The sequence below is a fragment of the Ctenopharyngodon idella genome, chromosome 1 (assembly GCF_019924925.1).
Source record: "Ctenopharyngodon idella isolate HZGC_01 chromosome 1, HZGC01, whole genome shotgun sequence".
Classification (NCBI taxonomy): domain Eukaryota; kingdom Metazoa; phylum Chordata; class Actinopteri; order Cypriniformes; family Xenocyprididae; genus Ctenopharyngodon; species Ctenopharyngodon idella.
Window position 1 is genome coordinate 6,458,068 of NC_067220.1, and position 24,866 is coordinate 6,482,933.

The following is a 24,866-nucleotide window of genomic DNA, read 5'->3' on the forward strand; positions in this document are numbered from 1 at the left end:
TTTTGATTACTTTTGACCCAACTTATTTGACAAAAAAAAAAAAAAAAAAAAAAAAAAAAAAATCATATAGAAGTGCATTAAACATTAATTTGGGTCTGTGAAATGACTGCAGCGGGTTTGTGAGTTGATGAAAAGCTAATTAATGAAATCATAAAAATGTAAAACAAAAAAAAAACGTAACAGTGAGAGTTGAAACATATATTTTTGTGTGTACCTGCATGTCATTGTGACAATTATTTGATATCAGAGAACCGTGAACATGCAAATGTGTTATTAAATTATTGAAATATTAAAGTAATATTAACTTAAAATAATTATAGAAACCTGACTAGTGGCTGATGTGTAGAATTCCACAAAATTGGAAAGCTTTCCTAATGTTTATAAGCGCTAGGATTTTTTTAGAAAGAAAAATTGTAAAGAAAAAATAATAATAATTAGGACGAACTTAATAAATTATGAAAAATTGTGTGAATAATATGTAATCATGTAATCCATAAAAAAAGTAACTAAAAAGTAATTTTTAGAGTCTGATTACAGTAATCCAGATTACATGTAATCAATTACTACCCAACACTCATGTAATCCATAAAAAGTAACTGTAATTCGACTTTTAAATTGTAAACTTAATTTTTGAAGTCTGATTATGTAATCCAGATTACATGTAATCCATAAAAATGTAACTGTAATCCAACTTTTAAATTGTAAATTTAATTTTTAGAGTCTGATTATGTAATCCAGATTACATATAATCCATAAAAAAATAACTGTAATCTGACTTTTAAATTGTAAACTTAATTTTGGAGTCTGATTATGTAATCCAGATTACATGTAATCCATAAAAATGTAACTGTAATCCAACTTTTAAATTGTAAACTTAATTTTTAGAGTCTGATTATGTCATCCAGATTACATGTAATCCATAAAAATATAACTGTAATCCAACTTTTAAATTGTAAACTTAATTTTTAGAGTCTGATTATGCAATCCAGATTACATGTAATCAGTTACTACCCAACACTGCTGACCACACACACACTTCTGTACATCTCACTTCCTACTAATGATGCTGAATGACATGAGAGGACATGAGACAAGAATGTCACTGCTCCAGTAGGGGGCGCTGTGGTGTCTGATGTGTGTGTGTGTGTGTGTGTGTCTGGCTTTGACCTCACACATAGAGACCGGGATTAATGATCACAGGCGATGAGAGAAAAAGGCAAACGGAAAGGAACAGAAAAGACGCGGCTCGCAGCTGTGTGAAACCATCAGCCGCACTCATCCGCACACTCGTCGGCGCACGCGAGGGGAGGAAGTCCTGCTGAAATCAGAGAGCGCGTCTGAGCGCTTTGAAGACGAGGCCAGCGCATCCCGCCAGACAGACCCAGAATATGCGGGGTGGCGCCGTCCGATGGATTCCCGACCGGAATAACGGACCAACGGGGAATAGACCCGCCACGGACACCAACACGAGCGCACAGCGTGATACACGTTCATATAAAGACACACTCACACTTTACATTAGTGTGACCAACAGAAACTACATTACACCAAAATGATTCAGACATATACCAACACAAATAATGTGGTACACAAATACAAGTCCTTTGGCAGATGATATGCTTTTTAATGCAATATCAATGAAAGTCCTGGTGTTTTAGTAATGTAAAATTATAATAATAATAAAAATAAACTTAATAAATATTATTATTAAATTATTACAGTTCCTAAATCAATAATAATAAAATTAATACAAAGTAAATATTATTGTACTAATTAATTATTATAATTATTAAAGTGCTATTAGTATTAGTATTATAAATAACAATAATGGAAAAACAAATAATAATAATAATACTTTAGTAATTATAATTATTTTTACCAATAATACTTATTATGTATTAAGATGTTATTATTATGTTTTTAATTATTATTAATATTGTTAGTAATTATAATAATTTGTTAATAAAATAATAATTATTATTATTAATAATAATAATGATAATAATGATAACATCTTAATACATAATAAATATTATTAGTAAAAATAATTATAATTACTAAAGAATTATTTTTTCATTATTATTAATATTATTAATACTACTAATAATAATATTAATAATACTAATAATATAATGATATTAATTATTAATAATAATATAACTGAATACATAGTAAATATTATTGTATTACTTAATTATTATATTATTAAAATAGTAGTAGTAGTAGTAGTAGTATTAATAATAATGGAAAAACGTAATATTAATAATAATAATAGTTTAGTAATTATAATTATTTTTATTATTAATATTTATTATGAATTAAGATGTTATTATTATGTTTTTCATTATTATTATTATTAAAAATACTGATAATACTTTAGTAATTATAATTATTAGTTAATACAATAATTCTTATTAATGATAACATAATAATACATAAAACATAATAACATCTTAATACATTAGTAAAATAATTATAATTACTAAAGAATTATTTTTCATTATTATTAATTTATTAGTACTACTAATAATACTTTAGTAATTATAATTGATTAATACAATAATAATAATAATAATAATAATAATAACTTGTTACAACAAAACAAAATAAAGTTAAAATAAAAATAAAATTACTATGTACCATACATTTTAACTGCAATATTTCTTTTTTTTTTTGGCATTTAAAATATTATTTTGAATAAAAACATTTCACTACCAAAAAGTGCCATGGGGTTTCTTTGAAGTACCTTGGAATACAATCTAAATACCATGATATATACATATGGTAAACATTCAGTACTATAGTATTTACCAACATACTAACCAGACATAATTCTCACCAGTTACTTGTTTAACTGACTGAAATCAAAGCAAAGACAAAACAAAACCCTTTCTGCAACCAACACACATCACGACAACAGCCAAACCACATCAAACTCCACAGCTTTAGCTAGCTGATTTACACTGATGAAATGAGAGAGATAAGATAATAAAAACACTAGTTGGTAGAACATATCTCTGAATGCAAGTATGGCCCCAAAAAGTATTTTAACACTGTGATGCAAGTGTGCAAATACTACACACATTCGTGCCTAGATAGTGATTGATAATATGTTGTGAAGTGCGTGGTCACTCACGGCGTGGTTCTCGGGGTCCGTCCACAGTGATCTTGATGGCTCTCTGATAAGTGGCCACCTGAGGAGGGTTCGTGAAGACGGTGATGGTGAGAGTGAAGCTCTTTCCTGAGAAACACAAACAAACAGGTCAGAAATTAAGCATTTATTAGTTGCTGCATGTCAGATGTATTCGTGTAAGGTGTGCGAGACCGTAAAACACTGGCGAGACGAGACTGAGCTCGGATGAAGACTTTATGGGTGATCTATCTGATGGACGGCTGTCGTCATGAGTGCACATGCCACAATAAAAAACCCACAATCAGACACAGAAGGGAATTTAAAGTCACTTCTGTTGTGTCCTTAAACAGAGACAGAGTTCAGGCAGTACAGCCGAGACATGGGCCAAACACCACGTCATGTGACCGCATCCCCAAATAAACAGAGGACACATGGAGGATCTCGAGGAGAGAGAGAGTCTGAAATAATTCAGTGAGATATTGAGAGGAGCCACGACATAAAAACGGGCAGATTTCACTCCTCATAAACGCTCTCACACACACACACACACCAACACACACGCTCACAAAATCAGTCAAGTTTGCACTTCAAAAGTCAAAGGAAACAAACAGGATTTTGCATAAAGGAAATAGTCTTTTTAGGACCTTTTTTTGCAAGTGACATTATTTTAAATTAAGCACATTTCACCATCTAATTCTCGTCACTTTAATGGCAAAAGTCTTTTACCGTTAATGCAAAATAAATAAATGAAAAACCAAACATTTTATTGAGTGCTAATTGTGCTGCTATCATTATATTTCAGTAATGAGAATCATCATTGAGCATAATAAAAATTACAATAAAAAATCCAAAGTAAAAAATCAGGAGTAAAAAAACATAGTTTCTTATGTTTTATATTATATTATATATATATATATATTATACTTTATATATATTTTTTTATATCTAATCTCTTTCCATAGAAAACCATCTAACCATCTTTTAAGAAGTCTCTTCTGCTCACCAAGGCTGCATTTATTTGATCAAAAATACAGTAAAATTCTGAAATATTATTACAATGTAAATCAGCTGTTTTCTATGTGAATATATAGTAAAATGTAATTTATATCCAGTGATCAAAGCTGAATTTTCAGCATCATTACTCCAGTCTTCAATGTCACATGATCCTTCAGAAATCATTCTAATATGCTGATTTGCTGCTCAAGAAACATTTATGATTATTATCAATGCAATTTTGAGTGTTTTAAGAAGTCTTTTTGGAAAACTGCCATTTAGCTCTCACTAATTCACACAATGGGTTGCTTGATTCAACAAACTCACTCAAATTATAATGAGATGCAAGATTTTTGCTTGCGGTTTCATAATGAGCTGCTTCTCATGTTTTGACTGACATTATTGGACGAGACGTGCATATGTGCCAAACTACACAAACCTGGTTTGACTACGAGCACTGAGAGGATTATGGGAGCTGGGGTCTGTACCCACAATTCCTGATGCTTTCACCTGTCACTCATCGCTATGACGATGAGATGGACCCCAGGGAGGCGTCCGTTTGAATGCCAGCAGCAGGTTTGAGTTACACAGCACTAAACGGGCCTAAGATCGCCGGCCAAAGCAAGGTACGGTTACACACACACGCGCTAGAAAAATAGAGCTGGGAAAAACTCCAAGCTGTTCCCCAAAATATGACAAACTATGGGTTTGACCACACACATATGCACAGATGTGCAGACGCACACGCAAACACGGGCCGCGCCAAGGATCAGCGCTCGAGTCCGACGCCAGGTGCTATTCTGAGCGCAGTCACTGTGACAACACCGATCCACTTCTGTCTGCGATGATCTCACACAGACATAAACAACACACAAACATCACAGCACATCTAGGGGAAACGCTGTAATACTGCGGTAATAATCCGCATTGACATTGAGTTTACAAAAAAGTACCATGGTATTCTTCAAAATGAATTGGAGTACCATGTAAATACCATGGTACCATGTTATGTATCAAATTTCAGTATTACTACTGTGTTTTTTTGGACAGTATCGTGAAAATACAATGTTTTTGTACATGGAATTGAAGTACCATGTAAATAATACCACAGTAAAGCCTTAAAAACTTACTAAAATGTTTGTACCATGGCATTTCTATGGAAATCCATATACCACGTATTTGGAGAAGCAGCATGGTATTAGCATGGTATTCTTTGAAGAACCATGTAAATACCATAGTAAACCCTTTAAAAACTACAATGATAGTATCAGATGGCAATACCATGGTATTTTGAAGTATACTAAATGGTACTAAAATTTATGTACCACGGTATTTCTATGGAAATCCAAGGTACTTTGAAGTATACCATGGTACTACCATGACACATGAATATGGTAATCGTGTGTTAAAATACAGTATTAATACATTTTTTTGGACCTGGTACCATGATTATACCAGGTTTTTGGAGATGCAGCATGGTATTAGCATGGTATTCTTTGAAGAATCATGTAAATACCGTAGTAAACCCTTTAAAAACTTCTTTGCGGTATAATGATAGTACCATGGTATTTTGAAATATACTGAATGGTACTAAAATTCATGTACCATGGTATTTCTATGGAACTCCAAGAATACCATGATACCTGTCCAAAAAACATGGTAGTATCGTGGTACTTTTTTGCAAGTAAATGAGTATGGTAAATCCTCAGCATCATGTTATTATTACCCTGATTTTTTTTTTTTAACATGGCACTACAGTAAAATATAATGATAGAAAAAAATATATCAGAAATAATGATAGAAATAAAAAAAAAAATCATATTAGAGAAAGAGATAAAAAGAATAAAATAAACACCAAAAACACATCAGCTCAAACCTAATGGTCATTAAAAAAAATGAAGGCCTTATCAAACAAATAACGTGTTAGTGTAGAGGGCTATATCAACAAAATCACATCGGGCCTTGAATAGAGCCCTGTGGGACCCCTCCTCATTTCCCAGAAGCTAGTCATTCTGTTGAATAACTAATACAAAATAGTGAAGGCCTTGTCAAACAAATAACGTACCATAGTATCCGATATCACACATTTATGAACCATCTTTAAAAATTTACCATGATAATACCATGATATTTTGTAAAGTACCTTAACGAGGCATGTAAATACCCAGTGCCACAGTGCGTTTTTGTATGTGAATTCTCAAGAAATATAAATGCAAAACAACTCATCTGTTCCTGTCTAACACACTCATTACAAAACCTTCTGCATTAACACACACACACACTCACACACTGCGGTTCAGTGGTTTAGCGTCTGGACGGGAGTCGTTCTGTCTGAGAGACTCACTGTCCAACCGGAGGAAGTGCACTGTGTCTCTCAGTGGGACGGTCCCCATACAAAGCGAGTGTGTGTGAGGTGCGGGAATTTGTTTATAATTTGTTTATCTGTGTTACTGTACGGTGTGTGTGTGTGCATGGACAAGTTCAACTGACAAAGCAAGAAACTTAATAAATGTGTGTATGAAATGTACCTGAAGACATCAAATTGACTCAACAGCCCACAAGGCTGCAAAAACAAAAAAAAAAATGATGACATAAAAAGCCACACAGATACAATCTTTGTTGTCTTATCTACACATCTGAATAATACAGAGTAGCAAGAGTGTGTAGATATGCATAGTTTACATTTCTCCCTTACTTAACACACTCTTGCTGTTTTTTCTCGACCCGCACTGTTTTCCGGCACTAAACCTAATCACTTCCATCGCAGCAGAGTGCAGCTGCTCTCGGCGCTCACAAACACACACAAAACATAAGCGTCGCTTGGATAAACAACCGTCTGCGAGGATGTGCATGTCTGAAATGCAAGACTTTCATGCAGTAATATCCAACAAATGTTTTGTTTAACAACCTCGACTAAACATTTACGCTTTTCTCTGTACACAAACTCAGTTTGCATTCTGCTCTCAAAGCACACCTGTTGCAAACATCGACTTTGTTGCCTCTATTATTCCACGTTCAAATGATGACGCAGACAAAAGAGAGCAGGACAAAGGAGTGTGTATGCATTCATACATTTATCGCAGGTCCAGGCATGTAGGTTAAAGGCTGCAGTGTTAGTGTGGAGGGCTATATCAACGAAATCACATCGGGCCTTGAATAGAGCCCTGTGGGACCCCTCCTCATTTCCCAGAAGCTAGTCATTCTGTTCACTAACTGCTCTGTCATCACGATTCACACATCACGAATACCTTCAGAAGTCGTTCCTTGTTTTCCCACGAGGCTGCTGCAATGTCAAATATCTAAAATACAGCCCACAAAAATGGCATTACTGCACTTCTGCTACCACAGTGAAGTGGTTCAACAGTTAAAGGGCTGGACGACTAGCTAGTGTATATAGAGGCTTGTGTTTTTAAATAGATAAGACCTGCAGTATTTGACTGAACCGGCCTTGTCACAGGAAGTGGAAGCGACTGGTAATGGCCTGCGTTGATGTGTGAGCACTATATCAACATAAATAGGAACATATACGCAATTAACCAAGCATGCGCACACACAGACTTCTGTGTACCGCAGACACTGGCATTAAAATAGCTCTGTCACGGCTCAGCAGTGAGTCTAAATCAACTGTGTTTCCTTTTCTCAAACATATTGAAGAGTAAATTATATGCATGTTATGCATGCTTCTTTCTAACCTCGTCCGCTGCGGCCGACGAAACGCAGGTCGTTGAAACGTGCCACTTGGTTCTTGATGGCAGCCGTGGCGTTGCGGAGTTCGGCAGAATAGTTCTCATCGTTGCCGGCCATCACGGTGACCAGCGTGCCGTCAGGGATATCGCCGAGGGCAACCACCTGTTAACCAATGAATGAGCAAGATGTGTCAGATACATTTGTATTTTAAAAACAATCTAAAAATACAATGTACGACAATTATCACACTATGCCACGGTGAAAAGTAGGATGGATAATGAAGTTACAGCAACAACTATAATGGTATTAATAAAATTTAAATAATAATAATAATAAAATAGATGTTTTCTATTTAAATATGTTTTAAAATGTAATTAATTAATGCTTATTATTATTATTATTATCAATGTTAAAAAACTGTTTTTGCGGAAACTCAAATACATTTTCTTCAAGATTCTTTGAAGAACAAACGTTCAAAAGAACAGCATTTCTTTAATTCCCCCCCCTGAACATTATTGACATGTATATGTACATTTTTCTGCAATTTCATTATTATTATACTTAACAATAGATCTTGTTAATAAACATATTTAATGACTTTATTATTAAGCAAACACATCGGGCAGATCCTGAAACCCAAACAACATTCAAATCCTCTTTACTGTCCTGCGTCACATTCACATGTACAATATCTCCATATCTAAACTAAATGAGCAGGTTATTTGCATATTAACTGTAAATGTCAGTGCATTCTTCAGCTCTTTGTTTCAGAGTGCACACATGCCTCGCAGGACTACTCTCTGCTTTTGGCAAGACTGGGTGGTTAGCATTTTTGCTGTCGTTTGCCAAATGCGGAAGATGATGATGAAAGATGTTGCAGTCACCCGTGACGACAAGAGATTAACAACAATTACTGACGTTTCCCTCGAAATCATTAGCTTAATTAAGGATGTGCATTAAAAAAAGATTGTAAGATTTCAAAATGTCCATATACAGTATATATCAGCACTTAGCACAATAAGTAGACCGAATATGTAATTACTCTGAGTTTACTTTAGTATGTTTAGTCTACTTAACACACTTTAGAGCAAACAACAAAAAGGATTCAAATCATCAGGATCAATTAGAAATATTTTTAATGTTGAGGTAGAGCAAATGTATTAGTGGCTTTAAAAATGTTTTGTCACATAACCTGGAAAATATTCTTCTAAATTAAATTTATCACGTTAAAAATATGATTTAATGATTTAATCAACATGACTACATAGCTCCTTAAAGAAAAACATGCATACTTCTTCATATTGCCCAATATCATTCAACCATAAGATGTCAGTGACAGACACCAGCGGTCTGTGGGGTTCAGGTACCTTGAAAGCGATGGGCAGGGTTTTATTGCAGCGCCAGTGTGTTGGCAGGACGGAGCAGAGGAAGTTGGGGCTGTCGGTGCGCACCAGCTCTCCTGGGTGGTCGGAAAGCACCTCCACCATGCTCCGGTCAGCCATGCGCAGTTTGCCCACCAGGGCGGCGCCGCTGCTTTCCTGAGCCCCCAGCGGCAACCCCTCGTTCATCTTCCCCGAGCTCAGCGTGGTCGAGGGAGGCGTGAAGCGTCGCCCAGGCGCAGGTTCTGAAACATAAATGAGCATTAGGCCTTTTACATTAGTGTGGAGGGCTATATCAACGAAATCACATCGGGCCTTGAATAGAGCCCTGTGGGACTCCTCTTCATTTCTTAGAAGCTAGTCATTCTGTTGACTAACTGCTCTGTCATCACGATTCGCATATCACGAACACCTTCAGAAGTCGTTCCTTGTTTTCCCACGAGGCTGCTGCAATGTCAAATATCTAAAATACAGCCCACAAAAATGGCATTACTGCACTCCGCTACCACAGTGAAGAGGTTCAACGGTCAAAGGGTTGGATGACTAGCTAGTGTATATAGAGGCTCGTGTTTTAAATAGATAAGACCTGCAGTATTTGACTGAACCTTTACGAAACTCAGAAAACAATTCATCAATAAGATAAATGTAAAACGTTTACAATATATCAGCTTTGCAAAAAGTAAATATGAGATGGTTTTTTTTTTTTTCATTGCTCAGCACTTCTGCTGAATAACTATTTCTGGTAAAATCTGCTATGTATTAAACATTGGCATCTTAATTAAAATACATTTATGGCCTTCTTTACTTTGAGTTGGACCAAAACACTACTTAGCCATAGTAAAATCACTATAATGTATAGCAACAATAAGAAAATATCAATATATCACTGTTGCAAAAATGTATTTTTATAACGTGAGATTGAATGAGCAACATCCGATGACATTGGTCTACATATGCACACATGTGAGTTGTTGCATTGCTCGGCAATGTATTACTAAGCAGAATAATTATTTTTAGTCAAAGTTACAATTTATGTTAACATTGGTTTCCTAAATAAGACACTTGCAGCTGTGGATTACAGTGACTTTGAGTTGGGACAAAAAAAAACACATGAAGTGACAAGATGTAAGGCCGTGATTTTACCACAGTTAAGTAATTTGCACTTTTGTTACTCTACTGAACAGTTTCTCATTTTATGCACCTATGCTAATAACTATAGAAATGCACAGTTTTGTTTTTTTACATTTTAAAGAATACTTTTTCCAAGCAACTTCTGGTGCCGTGACCCCGGTTGACTTCCGTGCAGTTAAAAGCATTAAAACCGTCAGACAGCGCCGCGGCCTGCGGTCATTCGGGCCGACCACAATCAATGCCACATGAGTGCGGCTAAACACGTGACCGACTGTGCTCTCTCCAACATAAACACAAACCTGGAGTTTGTTGAATGGTGAGTGGGAGAAGGTGTAGAAAAGAGAGAGATGCGTTTGCAGACAGAATGCACAAAACACAGCAGAAATGTGGGATGTCATATGGCCAGACATATGAGACCTCTTCTCAGGAGAATCCCAAAAGACGCATTCTTACGGCACATTATGTGGGATGAAAACTAGATTTTTAAAAAAAGACATTCTTCTTTTGTTCTAAAAACACATCTGCCAAGCGCTTAAAAATATAATCTTTATATTCATGTTGGTCTCATACATTTTCTAACCATAGTTCAAATCATATTTTTCAAAGTAAAATATTCTCTAATGGTTCCATTTGACCTGAATAAAACGTCCATTTTCATAAAAAGGTCGAAATGCAATATTTTTAAAAAAAATAATTGACACACAATCATGAGGGTCTACGGACTGGAGGTTCTCTGTTTTATGGTTTTCTTCTCATATGACAATATAATGTTTTCCTGTATTTTGGTTACATCGCACTGACTTTGATTCAGCGGATGATCTTTTGGGGGAAATATTAATATTTTTTTACAGTCTTTGGGACAGTTAACACCATCTAACATGACTATAAGAACTAAAAATATCAAAATTACTTTTAATTCAGGAATTTAAAACAAGTTAATCATGGAAAATATGTACTTCAGTTACAAAAAAAGTCTTTTTTTTTGTGTGTGTATAAATCGTTTGTGCACTTCTGAATAACATATCTGCCTCTAATATTTAGTCTTATTTTTCATCTCTTTCTTTCTCATATTTAGTTCATAAACTTGCCCACTATTGTTCATGTTGCTGATTGTTCATTTCTAATTTTAATGCAAAGCTATTTTGTTTGTTAATACAGCTTGCTTAATTCTTTTGCACTGTTGCTATTCTGTATGATTTGAATTATTTTACACTGCTTTGGCAATAACTGTGCAGTGCCAATAAAGACGTGAAGTTGAGAGACAGAGAATCTGTAGTATTTTGACAATGGGAATGTCACATTAACATCATGCTTCAGGTTAAGGTTTCAGTGATTATTAACAGCTATGAACATTCAGATATTATGAAACATGACGCGTAAAAATAGACTCGTGAAACCGCCGCTACGCATGTGTCCAGAGCTAAGAAACGCTCTTACCGTATTTGGCGTCCCAAAGAAAAACCATTTGGTATCTTTTGAACGCCGTCTCAGTCAGGATCAGGATCCAGGGATCCCAGACGAGCAGCTGATTCTGACGCGCGCGCGAGTCAAGGGTACGAGCTCAAGGGCGACGCGGAAAGTTCGCGCGTCTTACTATCCGTTGTAAAGTGGAAAACCTGCCGTTCAGATTGAACTGAACTCTATTCAGTTTATGTAGATGTTGTTCCTCTTTCAGCAGCAGTCATCACAGAGGATGATTTGGCACTCGCGTATCCTTTAGAAAGTTGCGCACCTTACAGACCGCGCACCTGACGCCAACGCATTCGCGGTCTTAAACTATCTAAAAAGTGTTGTATACAGCTGTAAGCTGCTGAGAGAAAGTATTCTTCCTGAATCCAGCTCGCGGTGGGAATGATGATGCGTTGTGAATGAATCTCCCGGCAGCGACGCGCTTTTACTGGCAATGGGCAGCGCAGGAACGCCAGCCAGGGGAGCTCATTTGCATATGCCTCCTCCTCGCACGCTCTCATTGGCCAGTGATGACAGACCTCGAAGGGCTAGACTAATCAGGAGACCGTCCGAACCGGGGGGAAAAAATGGATCTGAGCCGTCAATGGAATTCCTCGCGCGTGCTTCGACGCGCGCTCTCGTTGATTCACTGTTGAATTGTTTGGATTTAAGTTACTTATCAAATGGCACTGAATAACAGGTGAAATACAAGGTAAATTACAACAAAAATAGCTTATATTATATTATAAACACTTTTTAAAAACAATATAAGGGACACAGATTATTATGCATGAAAACATTAAGCTTGTTTTGTACTAGCAGACTGTTTTCTATTTTATCAGAAGGAACATGATATCAGCAGAACAAGCAGAAAAAGACAAATGTTCACTATAGCAACGTCAAATAAATTAGATGACAAATAAATTCAGTCCGAATAGTCAGAGTCAGAAATATTCAAAACAATCAAAATAGTCAAACAAAAAGAAATGAAGACCTGATGAAAACTGCTGTGACTCAGTAATTATCTAATCTGTGTTTTGTCAAACTCAGCCAACAGGGGGCAGCAGACGATCTGGCCATATACTAAATGCATGTGGAAATTCATGCATCACAGAAATGTTTTGTCATCTTTCAGTAAATCGAATAGAATGTGAATTCTAAGCAGCTGACAAAACACTGCCACTTCTTTAGAGGAAGCACAGGTACTGAAATTATTTTTTTAGTTATGCTTTTGTTTTTTATTTACCACATGCATGGTGATATAATAATAGCCCGATGGCGTGTTTTAAAGTGTCAACACGGCATTCTTAAGAATCATGTTTGAGGCCAAATCCAGAACAGATCATCACCTTTGCCTGTCCACACGCTACATTTAAATAGAAGAGCATCATCTGAATAATTAAACTGTGCTTTTGAGATTCATTTGGCTGAGGACTGAAAATCTAAAAATGCCCAAGATGGAGTTTTATCAGTCATGCCTAATCAAGATCAAGAGTCATTCACAACAATAACACCAGGAACTACAAGTTCTCGTTCTCGTTCTCTTCTTGTCATGATTAATTTGTAAAAATGTAAAGAGCTGTTTAATGAGATGTCTCATCTTCATTGTTGTTTGTGCTGAGCATGAAATATAAAACAAAATTGCAAATACTGATGTCAGTCACAATAATAATGAAAACGCAGCGTCTGTAACGTTCTGACCGTCCTGTTCATCACATGAGGAACTTCAGTCTGACTTTTTATTTTTACCCTGCAGTTTATCTGACTTCATGTCTGAGTTTAAATGTCAACATTTACATTTCTGATTTCTAGTGAAGCCAGAAAGAACAAGGATAAGAAAGGTTTATATATATATATATATATATATAAACATTCATTGTCCTTTTTAATTAATCTTTTCAAACTACACTCTGAAAAATGCTGGGTTAAAAATAACCCAAGTTGGGTTAAATATGGACAAACCCAGAAATTGTTTTCTTTTAACCCAGCGGTTGGGTTAAATGTTTGCTCAACCTGCTGGGTAATTTTATTTAACTCAACTATTGATTAAAAATTACTGTATTTCTTGCTGAAAATGAACCCAAAATATGTTGGAAATTAACATTTATTAATAAGTATACTAAATAATAATTAAATAATAAACATGAATTAAATTGCTTATTAATAAATGTTCACCTTTTGATTATTATTGTTGCCTCTAGTAATTATGTGTCTGATTTTTAATTTCTAACATATTTTGGGTTCATTTTAAGTCAGCCATATAGTCATTTTTAAACAATAGTTGAGTTAAATAAAACTACCCAGCACATTAGGTCAAACATTTAACCCAACCGTTGGGTTAAAACAACCCAATCAATGGGTTTGTCCATTTTCAACCCAACTTGGCTTGATTTTAACCCAGCATTTTTTAAAGTGTATAAATAATCATGTTTGTAACTGTGTTTATTGGGTAAAAATATTGTGCTAAAATACTAAGAATTAAATATTATTAATTATAATAATATTAAAACTAATTATTATTCATAATATATATTATATAATATATACTATTATAAATATTATAATTATTAATTATATTATTATTATTATTATAAATAGTAATATTAAAATTGCCTAAATAAAACTTATAAACAATTAAAATACATGATATTAATTAAAATTTGCATGATCTACTTGAACTAATTTAAAACTAACTGTACACAATGCTGGGTTAAAAAACAACCCAAGTTGGATTTAAAAAAATGGACAAACCCAACGATTGGGTTTGTTTAAACCCAACTATTGTTTAAAAATGACTGTATGTCTGGCTTAAAATAAACCCAAAATAGGTTGGAAATTAAATATCAGACACATAACTACTAGAGGAAGCAATTTAATAAATGTTTATTGTTTGATTATTATTCATTAAACATATTAATAAATGTTCATTTCTAACATATTTTGGGTTCATTTTAAGCATCAATACAGTAATTTTTAATCAATAGTTGAGTTAAATAAAACTAACCAGCAGGATAGGCAAACATTTAACCTAAACGCTGAGTTAAAACAACCCAATTGTTGGTTTTGTTCATTTTCAATCCAACGTGGGTTGTTTTTAACACAGCACCTTTTAGAGTGATATGAATATGAATAATAATTTAGGCTCAAAGCAACCAAATAAAGCACAGATAACAGCTGAATCTGAGAGCAAAGATCAATTTCAGGGAAAATAATATAACATCCACGCCAATCATGAATGATTTTCCAGCACAAAGGCACCGCGGGTCTCGGACGCGCAGGATCTCGGTCTTGTGTTTTACTGATTTAGAGTAATCTGATCTCTGAAAGTTGAGCGATCAATAGCGCTTGTAGTCGGCTATAAAATATATTGACAAGCGCTGCAGGCTTACAAATATCTGATCATGTTCGGTCGAGCCACGGAGGAAGCACACGCCGAATGAAATATACTTCTTTACAAGCACAGCAAACAGTATAAAGAGTTTTCACCCCTCTGAAATTAATACAGTTATTATAATTTGACCTTATATAGACGCCAAACACCATATCAGACCGTCAGCATATTGTTACTATCAACACTACATATGTTAAGCAAATGACAGAATTTTGAAATATTCTTCTGAAAAACAAATTCCTGATTTGAAGGACTGATGGTTCACACACACGCACACACACACACATACACACACACACACACACACACACACACACACACACACACACACGTAATGAAGGAACATGAAGTTGTTGTTCCCTATTTCAACAGTTCCTCTTTCACATTCTACAGCGAGGGAAAGATAAAAACAAGAGAAACTGAAGACGACGAGCAAAAAAGGAAAAAAGACCATGGATGATGTGATTCACAAAGAACGAAAGTGTGACAGAAACTAGAAGAGTTCAGTCTTTACCAAAGAGTGCGCTGCCGCTCCGGCCCTTCCTCATGAAGTACATGGCCCATGAGATCGGTCCGGACGCTTTGAAGGGACCTGAATTCATTTTCACCTGTTCTGATTCAATCCCGAGAAATACGGACCCCCTAATTCACCTCGCTGCCTTTATACTCTCCCGTCTCCCACCGCCCCGCTCCGTATCACACAAAACACAGATTAAGAGAAGAGGCGACGGAGGAAAAGTTGACATGCAGTCATAACTAATATATCCCATCAGAAAGCATGGCCTCAGGAGACAGGCCCGTCTCTCTGCCCCGGGGCACTTCTAACCTGCTCATTTCATTTAGCCACTGATTTTTCCCCCCTCTCTTGCCTTCTCCATCTTTATTTTACTCTTGATGCAGTGAAGATGGTGAAATCACGCATGAGAGAGCAGGTGAAGCGTGCGAAGAAGAGCTTAATTCCTTAAAAATGAAGTCAAAACACCAATTTGACTTACATTTTTGAACATTCTTGAGTTGAAAAGTTCTGCTGTGACACACTACAGTTCACAAGATTGGGGTCAGTAAGATTTTTTTCTTTTTAAGAGGTTAATACATTTATTCATATAAGGATGCACTGATCAAACGTGACAGTAAAGACTTTTATAATGTTACAAAAGATTTGTATTTCAAATAAATGCTGTTCTTTTGAACTTTCTATTAATCAATGAATCCTGAAAAAAATCTGAAGCAGCACAACTGTTTTCAACATTGATAATAATCAGAAATGTTTCTTGAGCATCAAATCATCATATTAGAATGATTTCTGAAGGATTTCTGAATGTGACACTGAAGACTGGAGTAATGATGCTGAAAATTCAGCTTTGATCACTGGATATAAATTACATTTGACTATATATTCACACAGAAAACAGCTATTTTAAATTGTAATAAAATTTCACTATTTTACTGTAGTTTTGATCAAATAAATACAGCCTCGATGAGCAATATCTCAAATATTGTTCACAAATCTGTCTAAATCTGTGTTAGTGAGCACTTCTCCATTGCCAAGATAATCCATCCACCTCACAGGTGTGGCATATCAAGATGCTGATCAGACAGCATGATTATTGCACAGGTGTGCCTTAGGCTGGCCACAATAAAAGGCCACTCTAGAATGTGGGGGTTGTTTTCAGCTTCCAGGAATTGTGTACAGATCCTTGCAACATGGGGCCGTGCATCATCATGCTGCAACATGAGGTGATGGTGGTGGATGAATGGCTCAACCTCGGGATCTCGTCACGGTATCTCTGTGCATTCAAAATGCCATCAATAAAATGCACCTGTGTTCATTGTCCATAACATACACCTGCCCATACCATAACCCCACCGCCACCATGGGCCACTCGATCCACAGCGTTGACATCAGCAAACCGCTCACCCACACGCTGTCTGCCATCTGCCCTGTACAGTGAAATCCGGGATTCATCCGTGAAGAGAACACCTCTCCAAAGTGCCAGACGCCATTGAATGCGAGCATTTGCCCACTCAAGTTGGTTACGACGACGAACTGCAGTCAGGTGGAGACCCCGATGAGGACGACGAGCATGCAGATGAGCTTCCCTGAGACGGTTTCTGACAGTTTGTGCAGAAATTCTTTGGTTATGCAAACCGATTGTTGCAGCAGCTGTCCGGGTGGCTGGTCTTAGAGGTGAAGATGCTGGATGTGGAGGTCCTGGGCTGGTGTGGTTACACGTGGTCTGCGGATGTGAGGCCGGTTGGATGTACTGCCAAATTCTCTGAAACGCATTTGGAGACGGCTTATGGTAGAGAAATGAACATTCAATTCACGGACAACAGCTCTGGTGGACATTCCTGCAGTCAGCATGCCAATTGCACGCTCCCTCAAAATTTGTGACATCTGTGGCATTGTGCTGTGTGATAAAACTGCACATTTTAGAGTGGCCTTTTATTGTGGCCAGCCTAAGGCACACCTGTGCAATAATCATGCTGTCTGATCAGCATCTTGATATGCCACACCTGTGAGGTGGATGGATTATCTCGGCAATGGAGAAGTGCTCACTAACACAGATTTAGACAGATTAGTGAACAATATTTGAGAGAAATAGGCCTGTTGTGTACAGTCTTAGATCTTTGAGTTCAGCTCATGAAAAATGGGGGCAAAAACAAAAGTGTTGCGTTTATAATTTTGTTCAATGTACATTGATACATTTATGCACAACGCCAAAGTCATGTGTTTGATTTCCAGTGAATGCATGAACTGATAAAATGCATATTCAATGTAAGTCACTTTGGACAAAAGCGTCTGTAAAATGCATAAATGTAATTGGCTGATGCTTTAAACCAAAGTGACTTGCATTCCATTCAAAGTATACATTTTACCAGTTTTGAACCCATGACCTTGGTGTCAGTTACACTCTAAAAAATGCTGGGTTGTTTCAACCCAAATGTGGGTCAAATATGGACAAACCCAGCCGGTGGGTTAAATTTTTAAATTACGGTAGGGTTAAATGTTTTATTTAACTCAACTATTGTTTAAAAATGACTATATGTCTGGCTTAAAATGAACCCAAAATATGTTGGAAATTAAAAATCAGACATAATTACTATACAATAATAATCAAAAGGTGAACATTTATTAATAAGCAATTTAATTCATGTTTATTGTTTAATTATTATTCATTAAACTTATGAATAAATGTTTATTTTTTAAACATATTAATAAATGTTAATTTCCAACATACTTTGGGTTCATTTTAAGCATCAATACAGTAATTTTTTAAACAGTATTTGGGTTAAATAAAAGGCAAACATTTAACCCAACAGCTGGGTTTGTCCATTTTCAACCTAACATGGGTTGTTTTTAACCCAGCACTTTTAGAGTGTAGAATGCTGCCTATGTAGTGAGTGAGGAAGATGGCGGATCTGTAGTGTTTGCTGAATGCTGCCTGTGTCTATTTTGGTCTCGAATGAAAGCTGGCATCAGAGATTTCAAACGTACACTGGCAAAGACTCAATTCAGACCACAGCTCGAGTTTCAAAGGGTTCGGAGGACTTTGGCTGTCTGGGTGGGTTGCAGGAAAAGGTTGGTAAGCCACAGTAAGTCGTGAGGGTCGTAACATCATGACTGGGGTGTGTATGACAGGTCCTGTCACCGCCGACACCACACAGATGGATGTGGAAAGGCACAACGGCTTCGCAAACCACACAGTTGTCTAGCGAATTTCTCAAAATATACAGTCTTGCCTTTTGAATTCTCGCCTGCACACTAACGGGAGACGGCACAGATTTAGATGTCGTTTTCCCCACTGCCCGGAGGCAGTCTGTCCCCTACGGGCCCCCAGAGACAGGCCACCCCGGGGCCAGCACTGCTGGGCACACAGGATCAATAATCGCTTCCTGAGGCCCGACAATCAATGCTGCCAAAACTACTGACCAAACCCACGACGAGTGAAAGACTGAAGATCATGCAAGTAAATTCACTGTAAGTCAATCATGCTTAAAAACAAACAAAAATGGGTTCACTAGAAGAAAAAAATTATGAATGCATCATGCAATTACCTTCAAAATTTCAAGATATAAACCATATTAATAGGATATAATAATATAGATTTATATTACATTATTCAATAAGTGAATAAAATTGCTTTGGAAAAATAAAAACGTTAACGAGTCACTAGTTGACATCCAGTAAGAGTCTATAGAGCTGTAAAATCAATGTGGAGCAGCTCAGATTATCTGATGAGGAATGTGTGAGTTTAGATTGAGAGATTTAAATCTCTTTAGAATCAACAAAACAATCAGAAACATTCTAGATTCCACCTTAGCAACTGCATAGCAACATTAGAATGTTCTACATTCTACAAATGTATCAATCAGTTTCGTCTTTCGTCGTCGGTCTCTCTGCATCTCTTTATAACCTCTTTTCATTCATTCTGTCTCTCATTTGTCTTCTGTACTGTACGGAGGTTAGTTAAGGGAAAATAACTCAGCTTTCGTCCTCTTTAATAATTCATGCGGCTGTATTGTGTGGATGCCGTTAACTGCTGCTTAAAAGTAATTAATTGATTTTCTGACATATCGTTTAGCAGCAGAGCCAAGTGACAGAGCAAAGCACTCTGCCCTCACACACACACACACACACACACACACACACATGTGTGTGCGCACACGCACTCACACACAAACTAACACACACTCACACACACACACGCACACACAAACTAACACACACTCTCTCACACACACACACACACACACACAAACTAACACACTCATACACGCGCACTCACACACAAACTAACACACACTCACTCACACACAGACACACACACATTCACACGCAAACTCACACATGCACAAACATGCATACACACACACTGACACTCACACAAGTACTCACACACACACACAAGTACTCACACACACACACACACACACACGCATACACACTCACACGCACACACACACTCACACACACGCACGCACATGTACACACACTCACACACACATGCACGCACACACACACACACACACACACACACACACACACACACAAACACAGACTCACAAACACACACATACTCACACACACTCTCACACACAAACTCACATACACATGCACTCATATATATATATATATATATATATATAGTTAGATATTTCATTAGTAGTTATAACTATTATTTATTAGAGTTGGATTACTACATTTTCAGAATTTAATATGCTGAATTCACTCTGTTGGAGTCAATTCTGATTTGTCATGTGATTGCTATTTATGTAAAGTGTAGAGTCATTGCCTATGTAATGTGTTTTACCCAAGAATCTATGACGATCAGGGTGTTACCTTGAAAGGCAACTGCCTAAGTAGACAGCAGGTTCTGGATCAGAGCTGCAAAGCACCAAACTCAAACACTTGGAGTCTTCAACATTCTGATGCACTTACACAACACTATATCTGTGTGAGGATGTGGACCGGACAGACACAGATGTCCAGAAATAAGGCCACACACACACACACACACACACACACACACACACACACACACACACACACACACACACTCGCTTCATCCAGCTGTATTGACATTGCTGCCGATCAGGGCGCTCCCGTATGGAGAGACGCTCATCCTGACGTCACTGCAGTCTTAAGGCGCTGCTTTTCCCATGGTCCTCTAGTCTGGTCCATGTGCACTACTGAGTTGACTCTCAGCCAGTGAACACCTGCCTTATATTTGCAGTGTAGCTTTAAGATAAAGCGCTGTAAGAGCTCACAGAGGGGCCGTCCTGCCCTTAAGAGGAAACAACAGCACATAACGGTCCCGCTGTGAGTTTCAATCTACCTCCATCACGGCTCCCAAAGGCCTCGTATACTGTAATGAGAGATCCGACTGCTGCTACACACACACACACACACACACACACACACACACACACACACAGTTCACAATCAACTATATCAACATCAAACAACTAACTGAAATAAAACAGTATTTTTAATGAATTAGTTCAAATCTGATGAAGCCAATATGCACACCTGTGACATTTTTGCAAAATTGACATTGCTTGTGATTTTAAATATTTTATGTATAATATAAACTGTAAATGTTCATGCTATATGCATGAATAATACTTCATAAATCAAGTGAGAGTGTGCAGGACTCTTTTAGTAAGAAACAACCTAGCAACCAGCCAGAAAACCTTATTAACCGCTGCTGAACTAAACATTTACAATGGATTACAGCAGTTTTACAGCTGTTTACAGTTGCAAGCCATATTGCAACTTGGCACACTAATATAGAATTCAACACACACTCAAAACACCCTAGCAACCACCCAGAACACCTTAGCAACAACCTAGCAACCAGCTAGAACACCCTAGTAACCACCTAGCATCCACCAAGAACACCCTATCAACCACCTAGCAACCAGCCAGAACACTCTATCAACTGTCTAGAAACCATCCAGAACACCCTAGCAACCACCTAGGATCCACCCACAACACCTTAGCAACCACCTAGCATCCACCCAGAACACTCTAGCAACCACCTAGAAACCATCCAAAACAACCTTGCAACTACCTAGCATCCACCCAGAACACCCTAGCAACCACGTAGCAACCAGCCTGAACACTCAAGCAACTATCTAGAAACCATCCAGAACACGCTAGCAACAAACTAGCAACCAGCTAGAACACCCTGGTAACCACCTAGCATCTACCCAGAAGACCCTAGAAACCATCTAGAAACCATCCTGAACACCCTAGCAACTACCTAGCATCCAACCAGAACACCCTAGAAACCATCCAGAACACACTAGCAACCACCTAGAAACCATCCTGAACACCCTAGCAACTACCTAGCATCCACCCAGAACACCCTAGCAACCACCTAGAAACCAGCCAGAGTACCCAAGCAACTACCTAGCATCCACCCAGAACACCTTAGCAACCACCTAGCATTCACCCAGAACACTCTAGCAACCACATAGAAACCATCCAGAACACACTAGCAACAACCTAGCAACCAGCCAGAACACCCTAGTAACCACCTAAAATCCACCCAGAACCCTCTAGCTAGCAACCACCTAGAAACCAGCCAGAACACCCTAGTAACCATTTAGCTTTCACCCAGAACACCCTAGCAACCTCCTAGAAACTAGCCGGAATACCCAAGCAACCATCTAACAACCAGCCATAATACTCAAGCAAATATCTAGAAACCATTCAGAAAACCCTTGCAACAACCTAGCATCCACCAAGAACATCCTAGCTAGCAACCACCTAGAAACCAGCCAAAACACCCTAGCAACAACCTAGCAACCAGCCAGAACACCCTAGTAACACCTAAAATCCACCCAGAACCCTCTAGCTAGCAACCATGTAGAAACCAGCCAGAATACCCAAGCAACCACCTAGAATCCACCCACAACACCTTAGCAACCGTCCAGTATCCACTCAGAACACCCTAGTAACCACCTAGCTTTCACCCAGAATACCCTAGCAACCTCCTAGAAACTAGCCAGAATACCCAAGCAACCACCTAACAACCAGCCAGAACACTCAAGCAACTATCTAGAAACCATCCAGAAAACCCTTGCAACAATCTAGCACCCACCCAGAACACCCTAGCTAGCAACCACCTAGAATCCAGCTACAACACCCTAGCAACAACATAGCAACCAGCCAGAACAGCATATCATCATAGAGGTGAGTTTTGCATGGTAAGTGAGCGTTGAGGACGGGTCAGTATCAGTACTTTGGCCCAGGCTGGAGGGTCACGAGCTGAAGTGAATTATTCAGAAGCCCCTCAGACTTACGACAAGCACTTCCTCTGATACTCGCTGATTGATTTTCTGACACACGGGACGAGGGTGTAGCGGCAGGACGTCGAGAAGAAAGAATGAAAGCACTAGAAGAGCACTTTTGACTCTAAAGCACAGGTTTGTGTTGTCAGTGTATACATTTCCTAGATTAGACTCCAGGTTTCAACACAAACTAGCTGATTAAACCTCACTCTAGATCACTGGAAGAGGATTCAAACTTCACCTTGAACCTCTTCTGAGGCTGTTAATACCGCCACAATCCAGCTACATCTGGTGGTTTGAGTGTCCTGTAAGAGTCTGATGTATAGGTGTGTGTTTTTCAGGCCGGTTTGGCCCGGAGCGCTGTGTGTGGGAGGGGGCTGAGAGACGACTAAAGATCTGCCTCGGGCGCTTTTTAGTGCAGTTTGAATGGATGAGTAGACATAGTGGAGCTGAAGATGAAAAACACACACTATTGCACACAAATGTCGGCGCAAGTTATAGACTGACTTTCAGTGGCGTCAACGTTTTATAGGAACTTCTATAGCTGAAATCGGTCACGCAAACAAAAAGTCTCGGTATAGCTGCAGGTCATCTATCTTAAATACATTTGAAATGAAACACTAAAGTTTCTGTCATATATAAATCTACAGAGAAGCGATAAATATATTCATTTGGAATCAGCACGAAAAGAGATTTCGAAATAATACTGGTCATTGGTGATTATATTTACCACGAAACAACAGAGAAAATTAGATTAATTTAATTTTCCCTAAAATTACCTTCATTAAGGGGTTCCAGTAATACACGTACATCCCAGCAATATTGATGTTTATAATTCTGAGGTTTCCTGTAAAACTACTCAAAAAAATAGATTTCACATGCACACGCTGACTTAATGTTTCAATATCTGAGAAACGCGCCATTCAATGATTTTCAAATGTGACGTTATTAACCTTGAATTCAATCCAATCTACAGACTAGACGTTTCGTCTCTAGCCAACTGCTTTATGCTCAATGAGAAGCAAATATAACAACATTTACAAGACATTGTTTAAGTAAATATGCAGGAAAACTGAATTAACTGAACTCCATGGAGGAACGCTTTGGACTAGATCTTCTTCCAGCAGAGTCTAAAGAAACAGAGCGTAACCAGGAGCGGCAGAGCCAGTGATCGTGAGGATGTGGCAGGACTGAGAGCCGGAGATACACGAGGAAATGAGAAGCAGGAGTTTGATAACAGAGACGGACACTCAAAGACTGTTCGCCATCCCATTACAGCCTGAAGATAAATGGAAATATGCTTATTAAAACAAATAACAATGATAATAATAAGAACAAGAAACACTTTAAAATAATATATTATGAATTATACATTTTAAAACTGTATATTATAAAAATGTAGATATCACATATATTTTTATTATAATGTGTCATTTTACAAATACTTTTATATCTTTATAGAATTTTTGATTTATTTACTTATTTATTACAATATTATTGGATAGATAGATACATAGATAGATAGATGGATGGATGGACGGATGGATGGATTGATTGATAGAACGAAAGACAGACAGACAGACAGATAGATAGATAGATAGATAGATAGATGGATGGACTGATAGATAGATATAGATAGATAGATAGATAGATAGATAGATAGAGTATCTCACAGAAGTGAGTACACTCCTCACATTTTTGTAAATATGTTATTATATCTTTTCATGTGACAACACTGAAGAAATGACACTTTGCTACAATGTAAATTAGTAAGTGTACAGCTTGTATAACAGTGTACATTTGCTGTCCCCTCAAAATAACTCAACATACAGCCATTAATGTCTAAACCGCTGGCCACAAAAGTGAGTACACCCCTAAGTAAAAATGTCCAAATTGGGCC

The 24,866-nt window shown here is 37.4% G+C and overlaps 1 protein-coding gene across 6 annotated transcripts in view; it reads right to left on the bottom strand.

Moving 5' to 3' along the window:
* runx1 (RUNX family transcription factor 1) overlaps positions 1 to 24,866 on the bottom strand; it is a 64,321-nt gene that overhangs the window by 13,341 nt on the left and 26,114 nt on the right. For 4 of the 6 annotated variants that reach the window (XM_051910140.1, XM_051910162.1, XM_051910151.1 and 1 more), the window contains 3 exons: positions 9,181 to 9,437; positions 7,819 to 7,975; positions 3,137 to 3,241 (listed from right to left, as the gene is read on the bottom strand). In XM_051910140.1, the coding sequence (XP_051766100.1) occupies positions 3,137 to 3,241; positions 7,819 to 7,975; positions 9,181 to 9,437 (519 nt within the window). Of the gene's footprint in view, positions 1 to 3,136; positions 3,242 to 7,818; positions 7,976 to 9,180; positions 9,438 to 11,760; positions 12,237 to 24,866 lie in introns of those variants that run through there. The other 2 variants (XM_051910191.1, XM_051910172.1) reach the window with 1 other exon arrangement.